Genomic DNA, 19,763 nt, shown 5'->3' with positions numbered 1-19,763 from the left:
GGCGCAAGATGCGTGTATATCACTGTCTACCGACGTTACGCGGAAAAAAATTCGTTATTTTTATACCGTCGATCGGGTTTTCCCTCCGCGCGCCGCAAAGCGGAGACGCGGACAGGGGCGAGGGCGGTTAAAGGGGGGAAACGCTCGTTAACCCCTTCGGCATACTTATACGTCGACGCACTGGGAACTTGATACGTGCGAGTGTACTCGCGGTCGTAGAGAAAATTAACTGAGAATATCCGATTCGCAAAAATATATCCATATATGACAAGTCGAATTCAGAGTATTGTAGATTACTCTAATTAGGACTAGACTCCCGAAGGAAATTCTGGATTTGCTCGTGCGCGATGTTATATTTTCCCGAGAAATTATGTTTCTCGCTTTCCCTCTCATCACAATCGCTGTTGGTTGAAATTTATAAATGTGCAAATGTAAATTAATAAGTATAATTAATTTAATAAATACATAAACATTTACAAACTGACAAAAAGTGCTTCAATACTAGAAATACATAAAATGGAAATTTTTCAATTACAGCTAAATCTTGGTATCTAATAATTATTTTTTTAATATATTTATGTATATAAATTATAAATTCTAAATTTTATATATATATATATATATATATATATATATATATATGTTCTTTCAATAGAATTTGTTTCTACCACAAATTGTGTATTATCAAGGATCTCTTTAAAGGATAATTTAATCAGTGCCAGAATTATATATCCTCTTTAATATCTCGATAATCGATGATATCGATTAAATTAAAAATATAATTAATTTAGATTAGATATAATAGATTAAGGTTAATGGCACATAGGAAACCATAAACTTTAAATAGTAAGCGAATTGACCAGACAAAGATTGTTTTAATAATAATCTTATATTTTCGATAATTCTCCATTTAATTCATTAAGAAAATTTTTTTACCTATATTTTTCTATTTACTTTTAGTATAACAATAAGTTAGATAGAAATTAACGTAGAAATTAAATTTAAGTTTGGCTAGGTTCATTGTATTAGAGGTAAGCAAACAACTGTGAAAGCGAAAGTCCTCATAATTCCCCAAAAATTTCCCCAAAAATAATAAAAAAAAATGTGTGTGTGTGTGTGTGTGTGTGTGTGTGTGTGTGTGTGTGTAAATCATTACTTCTAGAATCCTGCTTACGGAATAATGACATCTAATATTCTGTTCTTTGACATTAATATTTATTTTTACGAATGTAGATTAATTTTAATCTTTATTTAACTTACTCTTCATCTTTTTAAGTTTAGAAATTTGAAAAAAATAAAGAATTAATTACCGAATTTATTAAATTCTGATATTAAATACCGAAATTGAAGTCGCTCTACTTTGATAGAAATATCATATAAAAATATCATCCTTTTGATGGTTCCAAGCGACATGAATGTATCGAAGACTTTCCACGAGGGAAAAAGTAGTAAAATTTTTTGGGTAGCAGAGGGATGCATGCACGCGGGTAGGAGGTGCAAATCGCGCTACGGCCAATGACGTAGTGTGTCGTGTTTGAATCGTTCAGCGACGTTCGACCCGGCTCGGCCGACCAATGGCGGACGTGCGCGAGCCGAGTTTAGGATCGGCGCGTCGCGTTGCGTCTCGGCCACCGTCGACTGCAATCAACAACAGTTCAGCAGGATAGTTGAGCGTGCCGTTTCACGCGCCATTATGGATTCGCTGGCGAATTATGCCAGTGACGGTGATAACAGCAACAATTCGGACGACGCGAAGGTGAGCGCGAAAATCCGGGTTCACTCGTCATCGTCATCGTCACCGTTATCGTTATCGTTGTCATTGTTGTCGTTGTCGTTGATGACCGTCGTTATCAGAACGCCCCAATATCGGCGGTGCACACCACTCGACATGGCTCCGCGATGCGCACTATTCGATGCCGCAACTTACATCCGGTTTGAAGACACGATCGCGTCTCTCGTGTCGCGACGTTTGCGAATCGCCCTGCGAGCTGCGAGTTTATCCGCGAGATTAGAGTCGTGAACGTAGCGGCCTTGCGTAGCCGAGGTTAACCGAGCGATCGAAATAATTGATCTTGTTTCTTTTTTTTTTTCTAGACGCCGACCCGAGGACAGGAAGAGGCGAACAGAAGGGCAAGCGATGCTAACTACGACCCGGTGCAAATGGACATGAGTGAGGTATAGTGAAAGCACACGCCGTTAATTCTTAATTCTTAATTGTTAAGTATGAAACATTCGGACAATGCCTAAGAAGACACCACAGTGACTTTACGGGTGCTGTATGTACATGCAAAGTCTTAGGCCTGATATATAAAGGAGATAATATCTGGTTTTGCAAGGTCATGTCACATTGAGTCGATTGGTTAATCCTATTTAATGAGTAAATTACAAATTTGCAAGACATAAGAGTAGTGTGTCTATGCATACGCGACAGTTACATTCGGGTTGTGATTGGGTATAAACTGCAGTGTATTCATTATAAGCAAAAGTTGGGCAAAATTCGCGTTTGGTGCTCGTAGTCCAAATAAGACAAGACCTTGAAACTTTATTGAATGCAGGATAATCAGGTTCTATCATTGACATAATTAAAATTTAAATGATAAGTAAATGGGAATAGTGCCATTTCGTGAGACAATATTAACACGTAGCTCTGTTGGTAATACATGATACAATATCTACGCATCTCGGCAAGGTCTATGCTGTGTGAGGGTCTTTCAAGACTACCCCCAAGTCCTATTCAGAAGACAGAGGTGAGTAGAGGAAGCTGGCAGAAGGTAACACTAACAAAACATCAATCATCAAAGAAATCACATGTACAAGTATACTCGGGTGATAACTAACTGCAGAGGCAGATTGATGTGAAGGGCCCTCATATTCCTCTCTCTCTCTCTTTCCTTTTTGTGACATGGTTGTTTCGTACATTGGTTCTATTTTACATGTCTCAGTATAATTAGTGTATACAGATTATATTATTGAATACAGCGACATGCGGAAATCTGTGTGTCGCCAGACTTTTGTATCAAGTACAACCAAGGATGCGAGAAAAACTGAATTTCCACCTTTTATACAGAGGAATTCTTCGGGTTTATGTTAGTTTTACATTCAGTATATAAGAGCGTTTTCTCTCTTTGCATAAAACGTAGGTTTCTATAATACATATTACTCACTGTCAGAGAATCCAACTTTGCGTGTATTGAAGTTACGTAATTCTAAAATAGTTTTTTGTGGTAGGAATTAAGCTATTTCTTACTTAGTAGAATATATAAAGGAAACTTGTACTAAAATTGATAATTTTTCTTTTCTCTAGGAAAGCAATAACAACAATTCATCCAGAGAATCCAGTAGCGAACGCACAAACAGTCCTACAACGGCTCAGTCCAATTTTGGCTCGAGAACGGAATCATCTCGAACTTTGCCTTCTCCTTCAGACCAGAGGTAGGCTGGTTTGTTGACTTTATAAAATATATATAGTATTATATAGTATTATTATATTTTGTGTATACATATACAAGCGCGCTACATAATGATACTTTATAGATATCAAACTTGTTATGAAAATTTTATGGTATATCTCACTAAAATTATAATCGTATTATACACCTCTGTCATATGTACAGAATAATAATACGCATCTGTGTGGTATACCCCTGCAGAACGTAATCGTTTTACAGGCGAGCCGATCACGAGAATCATACAAGTTCGAAAGATGATCATAGGCGAGGAGACCGTAGCGAACGGAGTCGTTATTCGTCCGATAAAAGTCGGCGCTATGATGATCGAAAACAACGTGACAGTAGTAGTAGTCACAGGGACCGAAGTAGAGATCGAAGAAATCGAGATGATGACAAGCGTAAAACATCTCTCTCGTCTAAGGACGAAAAAAATGATGACAAAGAGAAAAGCGGAGACAAGGATCATCATTATAGAGACGATCGAAGGGATCGTAATCGTGACAGGAATGACAGGAATGACAGGAATGATAGGGACAGACGCAGGGATCGCAACGATCGCAATGACCGCAGCGAACGTGACCGACGCCACTCCAGGGATGACCGATCGAAGGATCGATATCGGGATGAACGTTCAAGCTATCACAAAGAAAGAGCTCGCACGCGATCGAGATCGCGTTCGAGGGATCGCGCACCACCATCGTCATTCAGGACGATGAGTTACCGGGAAGAGAAAGGACGGAACAAACTGGCACAGTTGGAAAAATTGGGCATAGAGTTGAAACCACCGGAAGGTGGAGACACCGTGACGCCGGGCATCCAGGGTGAACAAAATTATTATAATCCATTGGCGACGGCGTCACAGGGCAAATATGCAGAGCAGATTCAGAAGAGGAAGCTTTTGTGGGCGAACAAGGTGACAATTATACGATAATAGTATCTATATCTAATGAGCATATACGATAGTCTCGTTTTACAATCACGTTTGTCTCTTTGCAGTCGAAACAAGACGACGGTAATAACACATCAACCACGGCTTCTGCCGCCAATACATGGATGGGAACGACTTTCACGCACGATCAGGATGGGAAAGTGACGGCCAAATTCAAACGATTGATGGGTATTAAGGGCGACCTGCCCAATGCATCAGCGGTAGGAGCTAAACCGGATATTTTGAAGAAACAGGAGGAAATGTTTAATAATATGGAGCAACAATACGAAGTAGCGCGTGCTACCACGCACACGCAACGTGGAGTAGGACTGGGTTACGCTACCGGTGGCTATCAGTTTCCGCGATAAAGTGCATTGAAATCTTATGCTTATTTAATTATATTTAATACTGATAGATGCATAGATAATGATGACGATGATAATAAAATTACATTCAGCGACCTTATGTCGATTCGGTCTTTTTTTGGACTGAATCGCGCTATTTCTAAGTCTTTCCCTGCGAGTCATGAAAATGATAGCAAACTGCAGCTAACCCAGGTTCAAAGTTCACCATACGATTGCAATGAAGTATGGTTATGTATTTGCGCGTTATAAGCACTGAAAATAAATTTATTAAGATTATCTAAAAAAAAAAACAACTCTGATATTGTTCATCTAAAGATTAAATTTCTCTTCCGATTGTCCCAAATTTACAAATTATAAAACTCGATATTAAAAAAGCAAAATTACATTTATTTCTCATTTTATATATATTCTCTATTTTTATTTAATGTTATAATTTAATTATATTTAATGTGATAATTTAATTATACTTAACATACTCCATTCAATTAGTAATATAAGTACTATATGTACTTTCTGTTTTTTGGACCGCGCCTTTATTAACTGTCGACCTTGAGTGAGTCAACTCTAACTCTTTATCTTTCTATGTTGGGATGTATTAATTTTAATTTAATTACAGTGGAAATTATATCTACTATACCTTGAATCTCGGAGCCGCTGCCTTTTCTGGAAAGGAGCTTTCTACTTGGATTCACAGCAATATCTTTGTATCTGTAGTTATTTATGTATGTTAGTATATTAGAGATAATTCAAAAGAAGGACAAACGTATTTGAACGTAATTATACTTAAAATTTTGAAGTATTTTATTATTTTATCACTATGCACGAATCTTGCTCTTGTATCTGCTGTTTCCTTTTATCTTATTTATCTCAAATTTAATCTAAATACAAACAAGAATAGTAAATTAATTATTTACATCACAAATCTGTTACATAATACATCTTTTATTTTTCAAAATTAGATTCATTCGAATATCTTGAATAATTTATTAGTCTCGACTATTCGACTATTCGGTTAGTATTGTATTCATGATGTTATATAATTTATATTCGACAACTTATTTTCGATCTCGCCCAGAAAGTTGAGTAGATTGAATATTCGCGGATAACATGACGGACACACCTGTGGTGGCAACACTGTAAAACGGAAATGCGCAGCAAGTCAGAGCACGGAATCTCTAGCGATCAGTACGCAGCTGTGCCTCATGTGTTTATCAATATGGCGTCTGTCGTTTGATTTGAATTTGTTCGTTAGCCTAAGGCTTGCCCGACGCGAGTGTTGTGCTGCCGATCGTGAGGAAGAATTCTGTGAGGTCTTGGCGACTGGTGTTGAATTGACGTCCACGTTTCCTCGACTACGCACAATGGATAACTTCATAAAAATAGAGAAAATCGGAGAAGGTAAGAGTATAGAAACGTAATGAAAAACTGTTGTTGTCAAGCTGTTGCATGCGTGTGCATCACGTGAGAGTACATTAGTAAAAAATATTCAAGCATTTCTTTGGCCGGTGACTATGCAATGTAGTAAAAGATATTTGTGTTTTTTTTATAATATGTTTTGAAATATTATATGATGTATATCTAAGCGTTTTTGGTCAGAGAATTATAAATGTTGAATAGGCAATGCAATGTATTTCTTATAGTATTTCTTATCTAAGACCATTAGTAATTGCACTTGATTTTAAACAATATATGAATTTCATAAAACATCAGCATCTAATGTAAATACAATATGAAATTTAGAGCAATATGTTTTAAGAAACTTTTGATTTTTTTTTTAGGTACGTATGGAGTAGTATATAAAGGAAAGCACAAGAAGACTGGAGAAATTGTAGCGATGAAGAAGATTCGTTTGGAAAGTGATGACGAGGGAATACCATCGACTGCTATTAGAGAAATTTCATTGCTTAAAGAGTTATCTCACCCAAACATAGTTAGCTTGATCGATGTGTTAATGGAAGAATCAAAACTTTATCTTATTTTCGAGTATCTCACCATGGACTTGAAAAAATATATGGATAGTTTAGGCAACAAGATGATGGAACCAACTGTAGTCAAATCATACTTATATCAGGTTTGTTTATTTAAAAAAACCATCTTATCTCTCTTGAAATAATATTAGATAATGTTTAGAAACATTGCCTAAATAACTTTGTATATCATTTTATTCTGTTTATTGAATGTTAAATAAGGATAAAATATTATACAGACATTTGGATGATATTTCCGGATTTAGCCTTAATCTCTTTTTTTTTATTATTTTTTAATATTATTAGATGTTTAAGTTGTTAGAGAAAATTTCATCTAGATTAATCATATGTTTGTTGCTTGTTCTTTCAGATTACACGTGCAATTTTGTTTTGTCACAAGCGTAGAATATTGCATCGTGATTTGAAGCCACAGAATTTGCTGATTGATAAGACTGGTATCATCAAAGTAGCAGACTTTGGACTAGGAAGAGCCTTCGGAATTCCAGTCAGAATATATACACATGAAGTTGTAACTCTATGGTATAGAGCACCTGAAATTCTTCTCGGTGCTACTAGATATTCATGTGCGATTGATATGTGGAGTATTGGATGTATCTTCGCAGAGATGGCAACCAAAAAACCATTGTTTCAGGGAGACAGTGAAATTGATCAACTTTTCAGGATATTTCGGTAAAATTTTTATACATTAATATAGAAATGTGCTATCTTTTTTAATAAAATCATCTAATGATTTCATCTTCGTAGGATACTAAGAACGCCGACAGAAGAAATATGGCCAGGCGTAACGCAATTGTCGGATTACAAAGCGACATTCCCGAACTGGATGACGAATAATTTGGAGTCGCAAGTAAACACGCTGGATGCAGATGGATTAGATCTATTGCAGGCTATGCTCACATATGATCCCGTGTACAGAATATCTGCTCGGGCGGCATTACAACATCCATACTTTAGCGATTTGGATACCTACAAAATACCTGCTGCATAAAACAGAAATCACTCGAAAAGGAAAGAAAAAAGGAATAAATTGTTATTTCACATTTTTAATCGTGTGACTACGTGAAGAGTATGTCTCAAGGTGTATTCAAAGTTAATTTATTCGAGTAAATGTCCTTCATTTTATTTAATCATTTTGTCGAAGTTTACATTTGTATTTTTTAGTAGAGTTTTCATGTGCGAACAAGTGTGGTTTTTGTTAAATTACATAAATTTCATACATATATAAGTTACTGTAATAGTAGTAATAGATTATTCTGTCTAACGTGCTGCATTTAAATAGTAGTAAAGTTTTATGCAGTACTCTGTTCACAATTTTTTACTTAATGATGCTAATTTCATATATTTTCTTGGATTTAACATTTTATCGATTCATGTTTAATTAATGTTAATATTACATATCTGAAGGTTTCATTTTATGTTTAATTCATTTTTGCTATATGATGCATAATTTCCTATATTCATTACTTTAAAAGAATTAATTCTAACTAAAGTCAATTCAGATATCAATTAATATAAATATCAAAATTGAATTATCTTTGTGCCTTACTCGCTAATTAATAATAATTTTAAAAAAATTATAATTATAAATTAATTATTAATAAGAAACGAGATCGATATTTTGTAAATGGAATCTACTATATTACATTTATATGCCTTAGCAGAAAATTTACATATTATATAAGCGTTGGTCGCCTTAATTCTAATGTAAAGGTTTTGTATCTAACAAATAAAAATAATATTTTATAAATCTCATGTAACAAAATAACAAATCATTTCATAAAATTGTCATCAAATTATCACCATATGGAGCTCACTTTAAATCACATTTATTTCTATGAAACATGAGAGAGCCCATATATAGATAATTAGTAATTCTCGGAAGGCATTTATACTATTGTGTTCACATATATGTGAATGCGTCATCACGCTCATTGGCATAATTGCACGTCAATGATAATCTCATATTTTTGAAAAAAATGTGTAAGTATATAGAAATTAACAATATTAAGTTTATTATAAAGAAGAAAGATGAATCAGTGTTATCGATTCGTGATTACTGAGAAAAAGTGCGACATGTTCTGTATCTCGATCCTTGTTTGTATTCTGTATCCCAGTGAATGTGTGTGTGACCCGTAATTGATCGAAGAGTGGGGCACCGCTCACATAAAGTCCATCTCCCCAGTGGGACTTGTGTTTATAGTGCGAACAGAAAGATCGGCAGCAAGAACACTTCACAGTGAGTATGCTTTCCATTTCCATAACTTCAATATTTCTCCTGATATTTTTTAAATTGTTTTATCTAATTTTTCACATGATATTTCTACAACAATTGTACACGTTGTGGCTTTATTTAAGTTTCTATTCTTTAGAAAATCTCGTTTCGCTCTTTGCGTTCAAAGGAAAAAAAAGACATTGTTTATTCTTCGTACAAGGCAAATTGACCGAACGGTAGTGATTAAAAACGAATGTTACTTCTACTTTTCACGAAGTAAATCCTGATTTCGTGTCTGTAAATAAAAAAGACTTTCCTACGAGCAGGAAGAAAGACGTTAATTGATTTACATTGGTGCGCACATGGAATGAAAATTTTCTCAGCGATGCGGAGAAAGGTCGCGATAGGTCGATCCTAATCATGCATTCATCGGTCGTACATTTATTACCGTATATTTATCATCGAGCAATCGTACCGTAGAAAAAAGAAACGAAGATACATGTAGCCGCCAGTAATACGAGAATCGGAGGTCCTTGCTCCGCGATGCGTGTCCAAGGCGAATGAATCATACTCGATCGGTTGTAGTTGAGATCACGGCTATACGCGAGTCTAAAAAAACTTTTCTTGTACATGAGTCCGCATATACCGGATATATTGTTGCGCGTACTGAGAAGAGTTTACATTAAAATTGAAAAATGCATGACGTCATCGCTTCCGTCGAAACTTTGTAATTGCGTCGTGAGCAAAGCTTCATTCATATCGCTCACAGACACATGTCATGAAAGAAATACCTTTTAAATATTATTCTACATCATATTTCTATATATCTAATTATTTTTATTATATAATAATTGAACAACTCGCAATTACTAAGCAATTCTTTTTGTGTGTTATCAAATATTAAGAATATATGAGTAAACATTTACTTATCAAACTTGTGGGAATCATAATCTTCTGCGTGAGAATCTGAATCATCTAAACAATGTTATTCATTTTCTTATCTGTTCTAGAAAATGCAGTTTCTTGCCTGTTTGGTATTGGCGGGATGCCTCGCTTTCGCACAGGCTCATACGTACCATATGGGTCCTTGTCCCATAGTGGAACCTATGCAGGGTTTCCAGATGAGCAAAGTACGTCAATTAATTTACATTTATTGAGGAATATTATATACAAAATACTTTTATCGATAGCAATAGATGTTTCTGTAACAATTTGCAAAACATTTCATCCTACAATCAAATTGATTTCAAATAATCTGTTTGTTAAAAATTTTAGTTTCTGGGATTGTGGTACGTTATTCAGAAAACGTCAACAGGTAGCAAATGCATCACTTATAATTACACGCGAGGAGAGGAGCCGGGCGAATATGTGATAACACAGGACTCGGATCATCTAATCTTAGGTAAGGCAATTAAAAAGCAATAAGGGCAATTGATAAAGAAAGAAGACAATACATGAATCTCTACGGAGCGTGTATCGGGCTCTATCGAGTCATAAAAGCGTCAATGGGATAAATGTCTAGCAAGTGGGATGAATTATCCGTAATTGTATGATGCATATGTACAGGTCTTACACCATTGAAGCACGAATATCACTATACTGGCCAGCTTTCTGTACCCGAACCCAGTACTCCGGGACGTATGGAAGTTCGTTTTCCTCTTAGTAAGTGTTTTAATACTAGAATTTATCTGATTTCTATTTTTTAAATTAATATCTTCTTTATTAAAGATATATAATTTTGGAATTACTTTCTTTATTCTTATGAAATTAGTCAGACGATTGTAATATTCTATCCTTAATGCTAGAAAAAATATTAATTAATATAAATATTAATAAATATCAATAAATAATAATTTATAAAATATTAATAAATATTAATTTAAAAAATAGAGAAGAGAAATTATGCCAAAAATAATTGCTTGATACTTGTAATGTTAAAGTATTAAAAAGATTATAATATTTGAAAATGGAAGAAGGACACATTTAATTTTATAGAAACAATGCTGATGAACATTTCGTACGTTATATGGCAAAAGCTACAATTAGATAATAGATTCAGTTATAATCGTGACTTCCTCCTTAATTTGTTTATAAATGATAAGATGACAGGCAAACTGAAAATAAATGTGCTACATACTAATCTCTTATAAACGATGGGTTCGCGCTTGACAATTTCCATATAAATTGCAAGTTACTACCGTAATGTTGTGCAACTAAAATTCGTACTTGTGATTTAGATGTGGCCGGAAGCGCATCCCACGTGGTATTCACGACGGATTACGATAATTATGCTGGCATATTTACGTGTCAGAAATTGGCATTCGCCCATCGACAGAGTGCCACGATTCTCTCAAGGACCCGCACGCTGGACCAGGTGCAAGTGGATAAGATACGTCAGCGGTTGGGTCAATACGGTGTCGATCCGTTCGAATTGAGCATCATCGTACAGACCGGTTGTCCACAAGCAAACGAAGATAATCTAGACATCAATATCGATCCCAACACTTTCACTTCTGAGAACTTGGGCAATGTGGTGCGCAAAGCAGGTGAGAAGATCGGCGACGGTGTTCAGTGGATCGCTCAAACCGGAAGTCAGGTCTATCACAAACTGACCGGAACGGAAGAGTCTCAGACATCATCGACGACGGAACGAAACAGCCGCGTGACAAATGCCAAGAATAACAGTGAAAGATTAGAGACCAACGAGGTGGAGTGGATACCATAAAAAGTCGAGCAAATTTATTATGTTATCCGCAATGCGATCTTGATGTTAGACGTTCGATAGATCATCCATTAAGATCATTGTACTGATATATATTTGACTTTCTGTTATTTTACCTGATGATATTTTGTTTGATGATTTAATGACTTTGAATGTAAATAAAACTGCGAGAAAGGAATCAATATCGATTGATCAATTATCATATATAATTAGAAACATTATCACTTAATATATATTAAATCTTGATATTCAATAAAACTTTGACAAAAAAGCATGATGTATCTCTTGTCTGTATTTTATCTTTTATCTTAGTTTGTAATTATTTTATCATTGCTCTTTGATCTTATGCACACCATGCTCCGATTTCATTACATCATATAAACTTGTGACAATAGCTACAGGATATCCTGTTTGCGGAAGTCAACAATATCGATAATTTTGCGAATATTGTATTAAAAAGATTATACTAAAAGATTATCTTTTTCAACGATCAAACTATTTGCACAATTAGATTATATAAATTTCACAAATTTCTCAAAAAAAAAAAAAAAAAAAAAAAAACCGAAATCCACGAAATCCTCTCATTGCTAATTGTTGTAGACAAGAACTACTTTGTCTACAACTATTTACGGACAATGCGGATAAATCCATCGGCACGCTTTACAATAGGCCTCGAAAAAAATCAATTGCTCTCTCGCGAGGTGCTCCACATAAACAATCTCCATCACATGATTTAGACTCTCCCCCAATGCGTGTTTAACGCGATTGGTGCACGCGTTTGTATATGCGTGATTGTGAATATTAGTATTCTGACGTCTCGTACGAACCATCAGTCTGATAGTGACTGCTGAGGAGAGACGAGCGGCGGATTTTGTGGTTCCAAGCAGCACGTTCCATCTCCGATATCTTCGAGCGCGTCTCACAAAATCTAGGCCAACGGTAAACCTCAACATATATACGCTCATATTACAAAAATGTCAATATCCTTACTTTGCTGATCGTATTTTTTTGTTACTAACGTAATATCTGACAATTCCGCACGTATTGAATTTTTTTTCTAATAACGCTTGTAACGCAATTAATTTCTCGATATTAGCGCGAAGTATTTTATTTTTTTAATTAGGAGAATGTTAAAAAATTATAAATTATATTTATATAGATTAATATTATTTTTTCTCAAATTTCAAGTAATTTTTTTAATAATATCGTTTTATTCACAAATATAATTTTGCAGGTTTAATTAATTTCGTGATTATCTCTTTATCGCAATATTTTACAAGCGCTGATAAGACACGTTTCAGTTTACATATCGATATATTGACATCTCACTTCAAAAATATCGTGAATATCGCTTGAATACAATGGTCCGAAGCTTGCTGAAAAAAAATTAATGTTAAAAAAAATTCGCGTAGTGTGACAGTAAATATCTACCCTCACGCAATGACGTGTTCTTGCCACAGTGCGGCATTAGGCATTCTGGTTCAATAACGCTATTCCAACGAATCAACTATCGCTATGTGTCTACATCACGCTTTCCATATTAAAGCTGTTTTATAACGATTTACTTTTTTTTTTTATTCCTGACATCTATCAAAAGTCGTGTGATATTTTTTATTTTCACAGCTCATTCGTCACGAAAGGGTACAGATAAAATTGCAATTTATAAACAAATTGTCTAGGTGAAGTTTAATAGTTGAAATATTAATGTGTTAGGCCGACAAAGTTACGATTTTTATGAGTTGCAAGAATACAGCTACACATTCTTCTTAACCCACTATTTACGCACTGCAGTGTGCGATCAGCTTGGTGGATCCGCGGGGGTGAGTTATGGGATGCGCAGTTTGGATTCGCACCGGCAGTTTCGCGCATTCACCGCGTTTCCGTGGCTTCTTCTTTTAGTCTTTATTTGCGGCTTTCCCGGTTTCGCATCGGCGCTTCGATCATCGCGTCTCAATAATCATGCGATTTGTCGTATAAGCGACGTAAGTCTTCGATAGTTCACTCAAATTGATTTCATTTCTTTATCTCGCGTGAAAATACAGTGAGTACATGAAATTATTGATACTCTTTCCAAGTTATGTCAAGAAAAAGCTTTCTAAGTATTGCCATTTATTTTACAAGTTTCTATTTTATATCGTATTGCAATATTGACGAAAAATTTGTCAAACTGAAATTTTAATTGAAATTTATTAATTCTGAAAAAAAATTAATTTTTAACACTTTCCCGTATTTATTATTAAATATATTTAATAGTAAGTGGATTTTTTCTTAAATATAAAAGTAGAAAAAGTTTTCAAAATTTAAATCTCACCTTGTGCATTGCGTGTTATAAAATTTACAAGTGAATCATTCCTAATGTTTTAGAACGTATATTCATATGTCAATCTTTTCAGAAAAAAATTATTATTAGGTTTTTGTTATCAGTTTTATTTTTGGATAATTTTCTCTAGATAAATATTCCTCGCAATTTGCATTCCCGTGCTGCTTTATACGCACATTTTCTCGTAGTCTTGTCTGTGCTCTTGAAATTATAAAAAAAAGTAGTGCGTAAAGATAGATACATGTTACATCTCTAATGGCTGAGCAGTAAAAGATAACGACTCATTCTCTGTTCTGTGCATAAAGGTTGCGTTGTCGCAAGAAATATAGATAATATGACGTAAAAAATGCGACAAAGTATGTTTTTAGATGTTTTTGTTCTATAGTCCGTGTCACGAGTTGTTTCCGTCAGCGTGGCACCACCGGTCAAACTGATTTGATAATAATCGCAATTAGCAATAAACGATAACGATGTCATACTGTATAGATACGTCACAATCGTCCAGACTGCGTCCGATTATAATAGAGCTGTCCTGCTGACATACATCGGAAGGCAGGTTCAAGAGACAAGTTCGATAACGATCTTCGTTGACCCATATCAGCAATTATGCAAGCTCATATCGGAAAACGTAAAAGAGTCAATAATGTAATTTTTTAAATGTAGTTTCCTATATAGTTGTGTAATGATAATCAATTTTCTATTATAGAATAAAATTTACGACAAAAAGTAGAGATAACGATTTGTGTGTGTGTGTGTGTGTGTGTGTGTGTGTGTGTGTGTGTGTGTGTGTGTGTGTGTGTGTGACGCTTTTCTACGAAAAATTTTTCTAAAAAATAATAGAAAAATCTCCATTTGCAAAAGATTTATATAAAAAAATAAACATATATAACAATTGTAATTTTCACCGCGCGGAGTTCACCACGAAGTTTTTAAAGAGAATATGCTTATGTAAATGTAATCGTTCGATGTCCATATAGCGCCTGAGGCATTTCGAATATTTTGTAGAGAAGAGACACTTTATTTCTCTCTGCGATTGCACTTTATTTCACTTTCGAATTTAATTATCTTCTCGATAGCATCGCAGATTGTTGGCTTTATAGTTTAAGCAATGGGAGATAATCGACTTGCTCCTTTAAAGCATTATGTCGTAATACAGCCTCCAATTCGGTGGTCCGTTGCTCTATCCGAAGCTATTGCTTAACAGTTTAGTGTACATTATTTCGCAATGCGGAGATTTTGTCGTTTTTGAAAACTACAAAAAATGTCTTGTTTAATTAATTTAAATTACATTAAATTAAAATAATTCACATTAAGATATTAAATTAAGGTAATTCAATTAAATATTAAATTAAAATAATTAATAGTATTAAATTAAAATAATTGTGTGTTTCTTTTTTCTTTAAAAAAAAAAAAAAGGAAAAATATTATTACATATGTTGATAATAACGTTAGACGCAGACTTAATACGAAAAGGCGAGCGTTTTGTATGAAAAATTCATGTCATGTCGCATTTTTCTCTTCCAAGTCCAGACGGGAAGAACGTGAAACAGACAGACAACGTCGGTGAGATGATAATGACGGCTCACGATGATCGTTGTGGCAATCGTCACGTCGAATTAGTTTGCGAGACGATTCTGTTGTCGGCATCCCCCCGGGGCACAGGTTCAAGAGACAAGTTCGTCAATGGGCTTCGCTTGACCCACATCGCGGTCGTACATCGTAGTCTCTTTCAGGACGCGCATTCTCGCTTTCGCGATCGGCCTGAATTGAAACGACCCAAACCGAACCGAGGTCGCAAACTAGTTCGATTCTCAGAATTAGATGTATCCGCTGAAAGATGAGGACCTCGGCCATCCGCCGGCATCCGTTCGCCGATGCGCTCCGACACGAAGATACACGCGGGACGTGATATTTTCGTCTACGGATTACTACACTGCGCGTCGCTTTGGCAATCCGTAATATATTAAATAACGGCTATGATAAGTGGCTGATTCGCACTCAGTTGTTAAATCCTCTCGCCGCCACGAAGAGTCGCTTATTAAATTTCACAGATAGATAAAATCGTTAAATCTCTCGATTGCATAACCGAGAAGTTGTACAAATATATTAATTTCATCACCCTGCATTTTTTATTTTGACCTGCCGTGACGAAGAGTTTCGATCAATAGCCCAATCTTCAACGAGAAATGTCCTTTAACATGGCAGCAGTCGAGTATTAATTTAGGCGTTCGAGTGGGCCTCTTTCGTTTCTTCTCGAAAGTTGTTCGTGAGTGAAAATTCTCGGCGGTGCTGACGCCTGAGTGACCTTCGTGTATTTTTCTGAATTCGTGACGCGTGATAGAACCTCCGTCCAAATAGCAGTCAGTCATTTTACACGAATCGTTCCATGTGGTTCGGTCCTATGATCTCTCACTGTTTACAGATGCTCGCTGTTCTGCTCGGCGTTCTGCCGATCCTCTGGGCCCAAAGGATCGGAGCGAGCGTCCTGGTTGCCGACACCACCATGTCCAGGATGGTGGAGCTGAACGCCGATGCACCCTTCTGTGCTCTTTACAACGATCGCGGAGTTATTCAGAGGATGGTCCTCGGTGCGGATCCCAGAAGAGTTCGACAAATTTCCAGCAACCTCGTCGCCGATCTCGAAGAGACCTGCAAGGCCTCGCGGAACAAGGGGAAGGTAAGATTGATTGCCTGAAAATTCTAAATTGTTATTTGATTCTTTTCCTGTTTTTTTTTCTCTTTAAAGTTTTTTTAAAATTTCATTTTTCGAATGTTTCATCGCTAAAAATAATAAATCGAGAATTTAAATAATATTAAGTCTACCTAAATAAATTTAAAACGCGTTTAAATAAAATTGAGATATCTCTTTTATATTTTAATATCTATAATCACTGCTTATTATTTTTTTATTACTTCTTTATTACTTTTAATTACCTTTTTTAAAATATCTCTATTATTATGTTCGCAAATGACTGGTTTTTTTCCAAAAGATAATTTAAATTGAATGATATTTAATATTTGATAAATCGTATTTAATTAATTATTATTTTTTTAAGAATCAAGCGCCAGGTGGTGGTTTAATATATCCGGGTACCAAGTGGTGCGGACCAGGCAACGTGGCCAATTCCTACGATGATTTGGGACAACATGCAATCGAGGATGCTTGCTGCAGGGAACATGACCACTGCCCCTTTACGATAGCGCCGCAACAATGCATACATGGCATATGCAATAACTCGCCATTTACTCGCTCGCACTGCGATTGCGACGCCAAATTCCGCAGATGTTTGCAGAATCTCAATACCGAGGTGGCCAATACCCTCGGCGCGCTTTTCTTCAATGTGATCCAAGTTACCTGCTTCAAAGAGAGACGACCATGCTCGCAGTGGCAGAGGTATGTATTGTATTTTATACAAAAATAAAATTTTGATGTTTTACAAATTTGATTTATTTCCACACGTTTTATATATTTATTTAATAAAAAGGAAATTTTATCGTACAACTGAGATAAACTGAAATGGATGTCTCATTGTTATTTAATTAAAAAAAAAATACAATGACTTTGACGTCCTTGTCATTATACATGTAGAATCCTTTTAGCTGCGATTTATACTGGGAAAGGTCCTCCACTTATTTACCCAACGATTTATCGGAGAGTAGAGGATTTCGAACACCGCTGTTGACGACCTTCTCCTTCGTATTCAGAGACTTAATGGCCAGAGAGAGGAACATTTTTCGAGCCATGCCTTTTATCTTTTGAATTAAAGGATCTTGCCGTAAATGTTTTTTTTTTTTCTTAATTTTTTTCCAGCGCTTATATGTGGCTTTTGGTGACGATTCCATTGTAAAATTACATAAAAATTACATTGTAATTGTCCATTAAATTTATCTGTAATTAATCTCTATCTCAGCGTGTGGTGAAGGTTTCTTTAGGATACTCGGATACAATGAATAGAAATAAGAAATAAAGAATTAAATATAAGGAATTAAGAAAAAAGTTATTTTTAATCAATATAAGAACCCCTTGGTATCTTTCGATTATGTACTAAAGCATGAACTCCTATGTCAAAATTCACACACACATGTACAATTTTTCACTTCAAATTCTTTATTACAAATATTTTTAATTTCTTGTTGCTTATTTCTTTTATTTGTATCTGAGCTCTTACTATATGAAATTATAATGCTTTTGGGGTAAAAGCTATTTTACAACCGACAACTGTTCCGCGGACGTGCATTCGACGAATATTGACCGATAAAATTTATTGCAGAAATGGCTACGCGGAGGCTGTGTCCGATCGATTGTGCTCGCAATACAAATTCCGGCCCAGCGACAAGTACGTGCCCATGATGCCTCTGAGCATGAACAAATAAATTCCGAAAATGCGAGAAGAACGAAAAAAACCAGCAAAGATTGATGCCTAGTACACCGACCATATCATTTATATTATCAAATTATCATCCCCATAGTCGCGCCCTAACGTTATCTCGAACGTACCATTCTTAGAAATTAAGTTACAATAGACCTTTCACAACGTGACAACTGTAAATGTTATTCGTAATTTCCGGACGGTGGAGTTCCCTCAATCCCTCGATTGTACATATTAATTTTATTTTTCTAATAATATAACTGAGTAACTAGTTATATGTAAAAGAAGAATATTTAGATGCTAATTGATTTTCTTTATGTCGTAGACTTCCTCTCATAAAAGTATATGATAGAAATAGGATTGCTTTTTAACAAAGCAACGACATGACATATTTAATGCCTTCTTCCCATTATTATCGAGAGTGATAAATATAATGTGATTGAACGTTTAAATTGTGTTAGTGAAATGATATAGTATTTTGCATAGTGTATTTATCACATGCGTGCCATAATTTACAGTATTTAATTTTTTATTTACCGATTAAATATGCCGGACTTGTAGTCTCTATGTTTCCTCCATTATGAAGGAAACATGTCTCCAAAAAAATAGGATGATATATGCGATGAATATTATCTGTATCTCTTAATCTGTATCTCTTAATAGTTGTTTTGAAATATTATATTCAAAGGCAGCTAAATCTATAGTAGAAATCAAATTGTTCTTTTTTTTTTAATTAATTACGTTGATAGATTTCCACACGTAGAACGGTATTCGTAATTCGATTTTGTGCTCAAGATCATCTCTTTTGCGAAATGGTACAATTGTATATCTCGAGATTGCATTTAAAACTTGATTGATTTCAAATATAAGATCAGATTATGAATGCTATTTTATAAATTTTATCCATGAATTTCTTCCCTATTAATTTATAAAATAAGAAAATAATTTTTTGAACAAATTCCGATTTTAATTTAATCGTGATTAATTTATCATGTAATATATACTTGTACTATTTCATTAATTAAGTTAGAAACATCGATCTTTTTATTTATTAACACACAAAAAATAAAAACAACGAATTATATAATTTGAAATTTTATTTTAAGGACTTCTGTTGTTAAATTAATCGCCAATTAAATCGCAATTAAGATTAATGTCCTTTTAGGAAAATATAATATATTATCAAGTGTCTGTATTGTAAAGTGTCTCAAAACATTTATATATTATCATTTTTATAAAATACTGATTTTTCAATATGATTTTTCACTAACATATCTAATGTAGGAGATAGATCCAAATATATGGTCCAACTGAGTTCAGTGAACTCGAATTCGAGTTTCAATTAATTTTCAAGATCCTTTTACTCAAAAAAATAAAATTTTATTTATTTTATTTTTAACCATAGGATC

The 19,763-nt window shown here is 34.8% G+C and overlaps 4 protein-coding genes across 9 annotated transcripts; all 4 read left to right on the top strand.

Annotated features, from left to right (window-relative positions):
- Nucleotides 1-1,572: 1,572 nt before the first annotated feature.
- On the top strand, nt 1,573-5,035 carry LOC105427584 (uncharacterized). 3 transcript variants are annotated; one of them, XM_011639385.2, is made up of 6 exons: nt 1,698-1,756; nt 2,095-2,175; nt 2,690-2,747; nt 3,305-3,432; nt 3,669-4,362; nt 4,446-5,035. In XM_011639385.2, exons 3-6 carry the CDS (start codon nt 2,694-2,696, stop codon nt 4,743-4,745), a joined length of 1,176 nt encoding a protein of 391 aa, XP_011637687.2. In that variant the 5' UTR covers nt 1,698-1,756; nt 2,095-2,175; nt 2,690-2,693; the 3' UTR covers nt 4,746-5,035. The 3 variants fall into 3 exon arrangements, with proteins under 3 accessions (XP_011637685.2, XP_011637686.2, XP_011637687.2); XM_011639383.3 differs by lacking the exon at nt 2,690-2,747 and having other exon boundaries at nt 1,573-1,756; XM_011639384.2 differs by having other exon boundaries at nt 1,688-1,756; nt 2,095-2,747.
- A 138-nt stretch (nt 5,036-5,173) lies between these two features.
- Cdk1 (Cyclin-dependent kinase 1) lies at nt 5,174-8,477 on the top strand. The gene is made up of 4 exons (XM_011639386.3): nt 5,174-6,140; nt 6,521-6,813; nt 7,080-7,399; nt 7,475-8,477. Exons 1-4 carry the CDS (start codon nt 5,945-5,947, stop codon nt 7,716-7,718), a joined length of 1,053 nt encoding a protein of 350 aa, XP_011637688.2. The 5' UTR covers nt 5,174-5,944; the 3' UTR covers nt 7,719-8,477.
- Nucleotides 8,478-8,827: 350 nt separating this feature from the next.
- Nucleotides 8,828-11,938, top strand: LOC105427586 (apolipoprotein D). Its single transcript, XM_011639387.2, has 5 exons — nt 8,828-8,966; nt 9,953-10,072; nt 10,218-10,344; nt 10,509-10,604; nt 11,180-11,938. Exons 2-5 carry the CDS (start codon nt 9,956-9,958, stop codon nt 11,665-11,667), a joined length of 828 nt encoding a protein of 275 aa, XP_011637689.2. The 5' UTR covers nt 8,828-8,966; nt 9,953-9,955; the 3' UTR covers nt 11,668-11,938.
- A 509-nt stretch (nt 11,939-12,447) lies between these two features.
- On the top strand, nt 12,448-19,684 carry LOC105427587 (group 3 secretory phospholipase A2). Of its 4 annotated transcripts, none has more exons than XM_089076493.1 (4): nt 12,448-12,603; nt 16,407-16,661; nt 17,041-17,378; nt 17,585-17,759. In XM_089076493.1, the coding sequence occupies exons 2-4, from the start codon at nt 16,407-16,409 to the stop codon at nt 17,742-17,744; spliced, it is 753 nt and encodes a 250-aa protein (XP_088932619.1). In that variant the 5' UTR covers nt 12,448-12,603; the 3' UTR covers nt 17,745-17,759. The 4 variants fall into 4 exon arrangements, with proteins under 4 accessions (XP_088932619.1, XP_088932616.1, XP_011637691.2 ...); XM_089076490.1 differs by lacking the exon at nt 12,448-12,603 and adding an exon at nt 13,491-13,646; XM_011639389.3 differs by lacking the exons at nt 12,448-12,603; nt 17,585-17,759 and adding exons at nt 13,497-13,646; nt 18,256-19,684.
- Nucleotides 19,685-19,763: the final 79 nt, after the last annotated feature.

The sequence above is a fragment of the Pogonomyrmex barbatus genome, unplaced genomic scaffold (assembly GCF_055798465.1).
Source record: "Pogonomyrmex barbatus isolate J1 unplaced genomic scaffold, ASM5579846v1 scaffold2, whole genome shotgun sequence".
Classification (NCBI taxonomy): Eukaryota; Metazoa; Arthropoda; class Insecta; order Hymenoptera; family Formicidae; genus Pogonomyrmex; species Pogonomyrmex barbatus.
This window is presented reverse-complemented; position numbering and strand designations above follow the sequence as displayed.

Coding starts and splice junctions, on each gene's coding strand:
- LOC105427587 (XM_089076490.1), top strand. CDS start 13,497: ATGCGCAGTTTGGATTCGCACCGGCAGTTTCGCGCATTCACCGCGTTT. Junction 16,662..17,040: donor CCTCGCGGAACAAGGGGAAG/GTAAGATTGATT, acceptor TATTTTTTTAAG/AATCAAGCGCCAGGTGGTGG. Junction 17,379..17,584: donor CCATGCTCGCAGTGGCAGAG/GTATGTATTGTA, acceptor GAATCCTTTTAG/CTGCGATTTATACTGGGAAA.
- Cdk1 (XM_011639386.3), top strand. CDS start 5,945: ATGTGTTTATCAATATGGCGTCTGTCGTTTGATTTGAATTTGTTCGTT. Junction 6,141..6,520: donor AATAGAGAAAATCGGAGAAG/GTAAGAGTATAG, acceptor TTTTTTTTTTAG/GTACGTATGGAGTAGTATAT. Junction 6,814..7,079: donor TCAAATCATACTTATATCAG/GTTTGTTTATTT, acceptor TTGTTCTTTCAG/ATTACACGTGCAATTTTGTT.
- LOC105427584 (XM_011639383.3), top strand. CDS start 1,694: ATGGATTCGCTGGCGAATTATGCCAGTGACGGTGATAACAGCAACAAT. Junction 1,757..2,094: donor ACAATTCGGACGACGCGAAG/GTGAGCGCGAAA, acceptor TTTTTTTTCTAG/ACGCCGACCCGAGGACAGGA. Junction 4,363..4,445: donor AGCTTTTGTGGGCGAACAAG/GTGACAATTATA, acceptor GTCTCTTTGCAG/TCGAAACAAGACGACGGTAA.
- LOC105427586 (XM_011639387.2), top strand. CDS start 9,956: ATGCAGTTTCTTGCCTGTTTGGTATTGGCGGGATGCCTCGCTTTCGCA. Junction 10,073..10,217: donor AGGGTTTCCAGATGAGCAAA/GTACGTCAATTA, acceptor TAAAAATTTTAG/TTTCTGGGATTGTGGTACGT. Junction 10,345..10,508: donor CTCGGATCATCTAATCTTAG/GTAAGGCAATTA, acceptor GCATATGTACAG/GTCTTACACCATTGAAGCAC.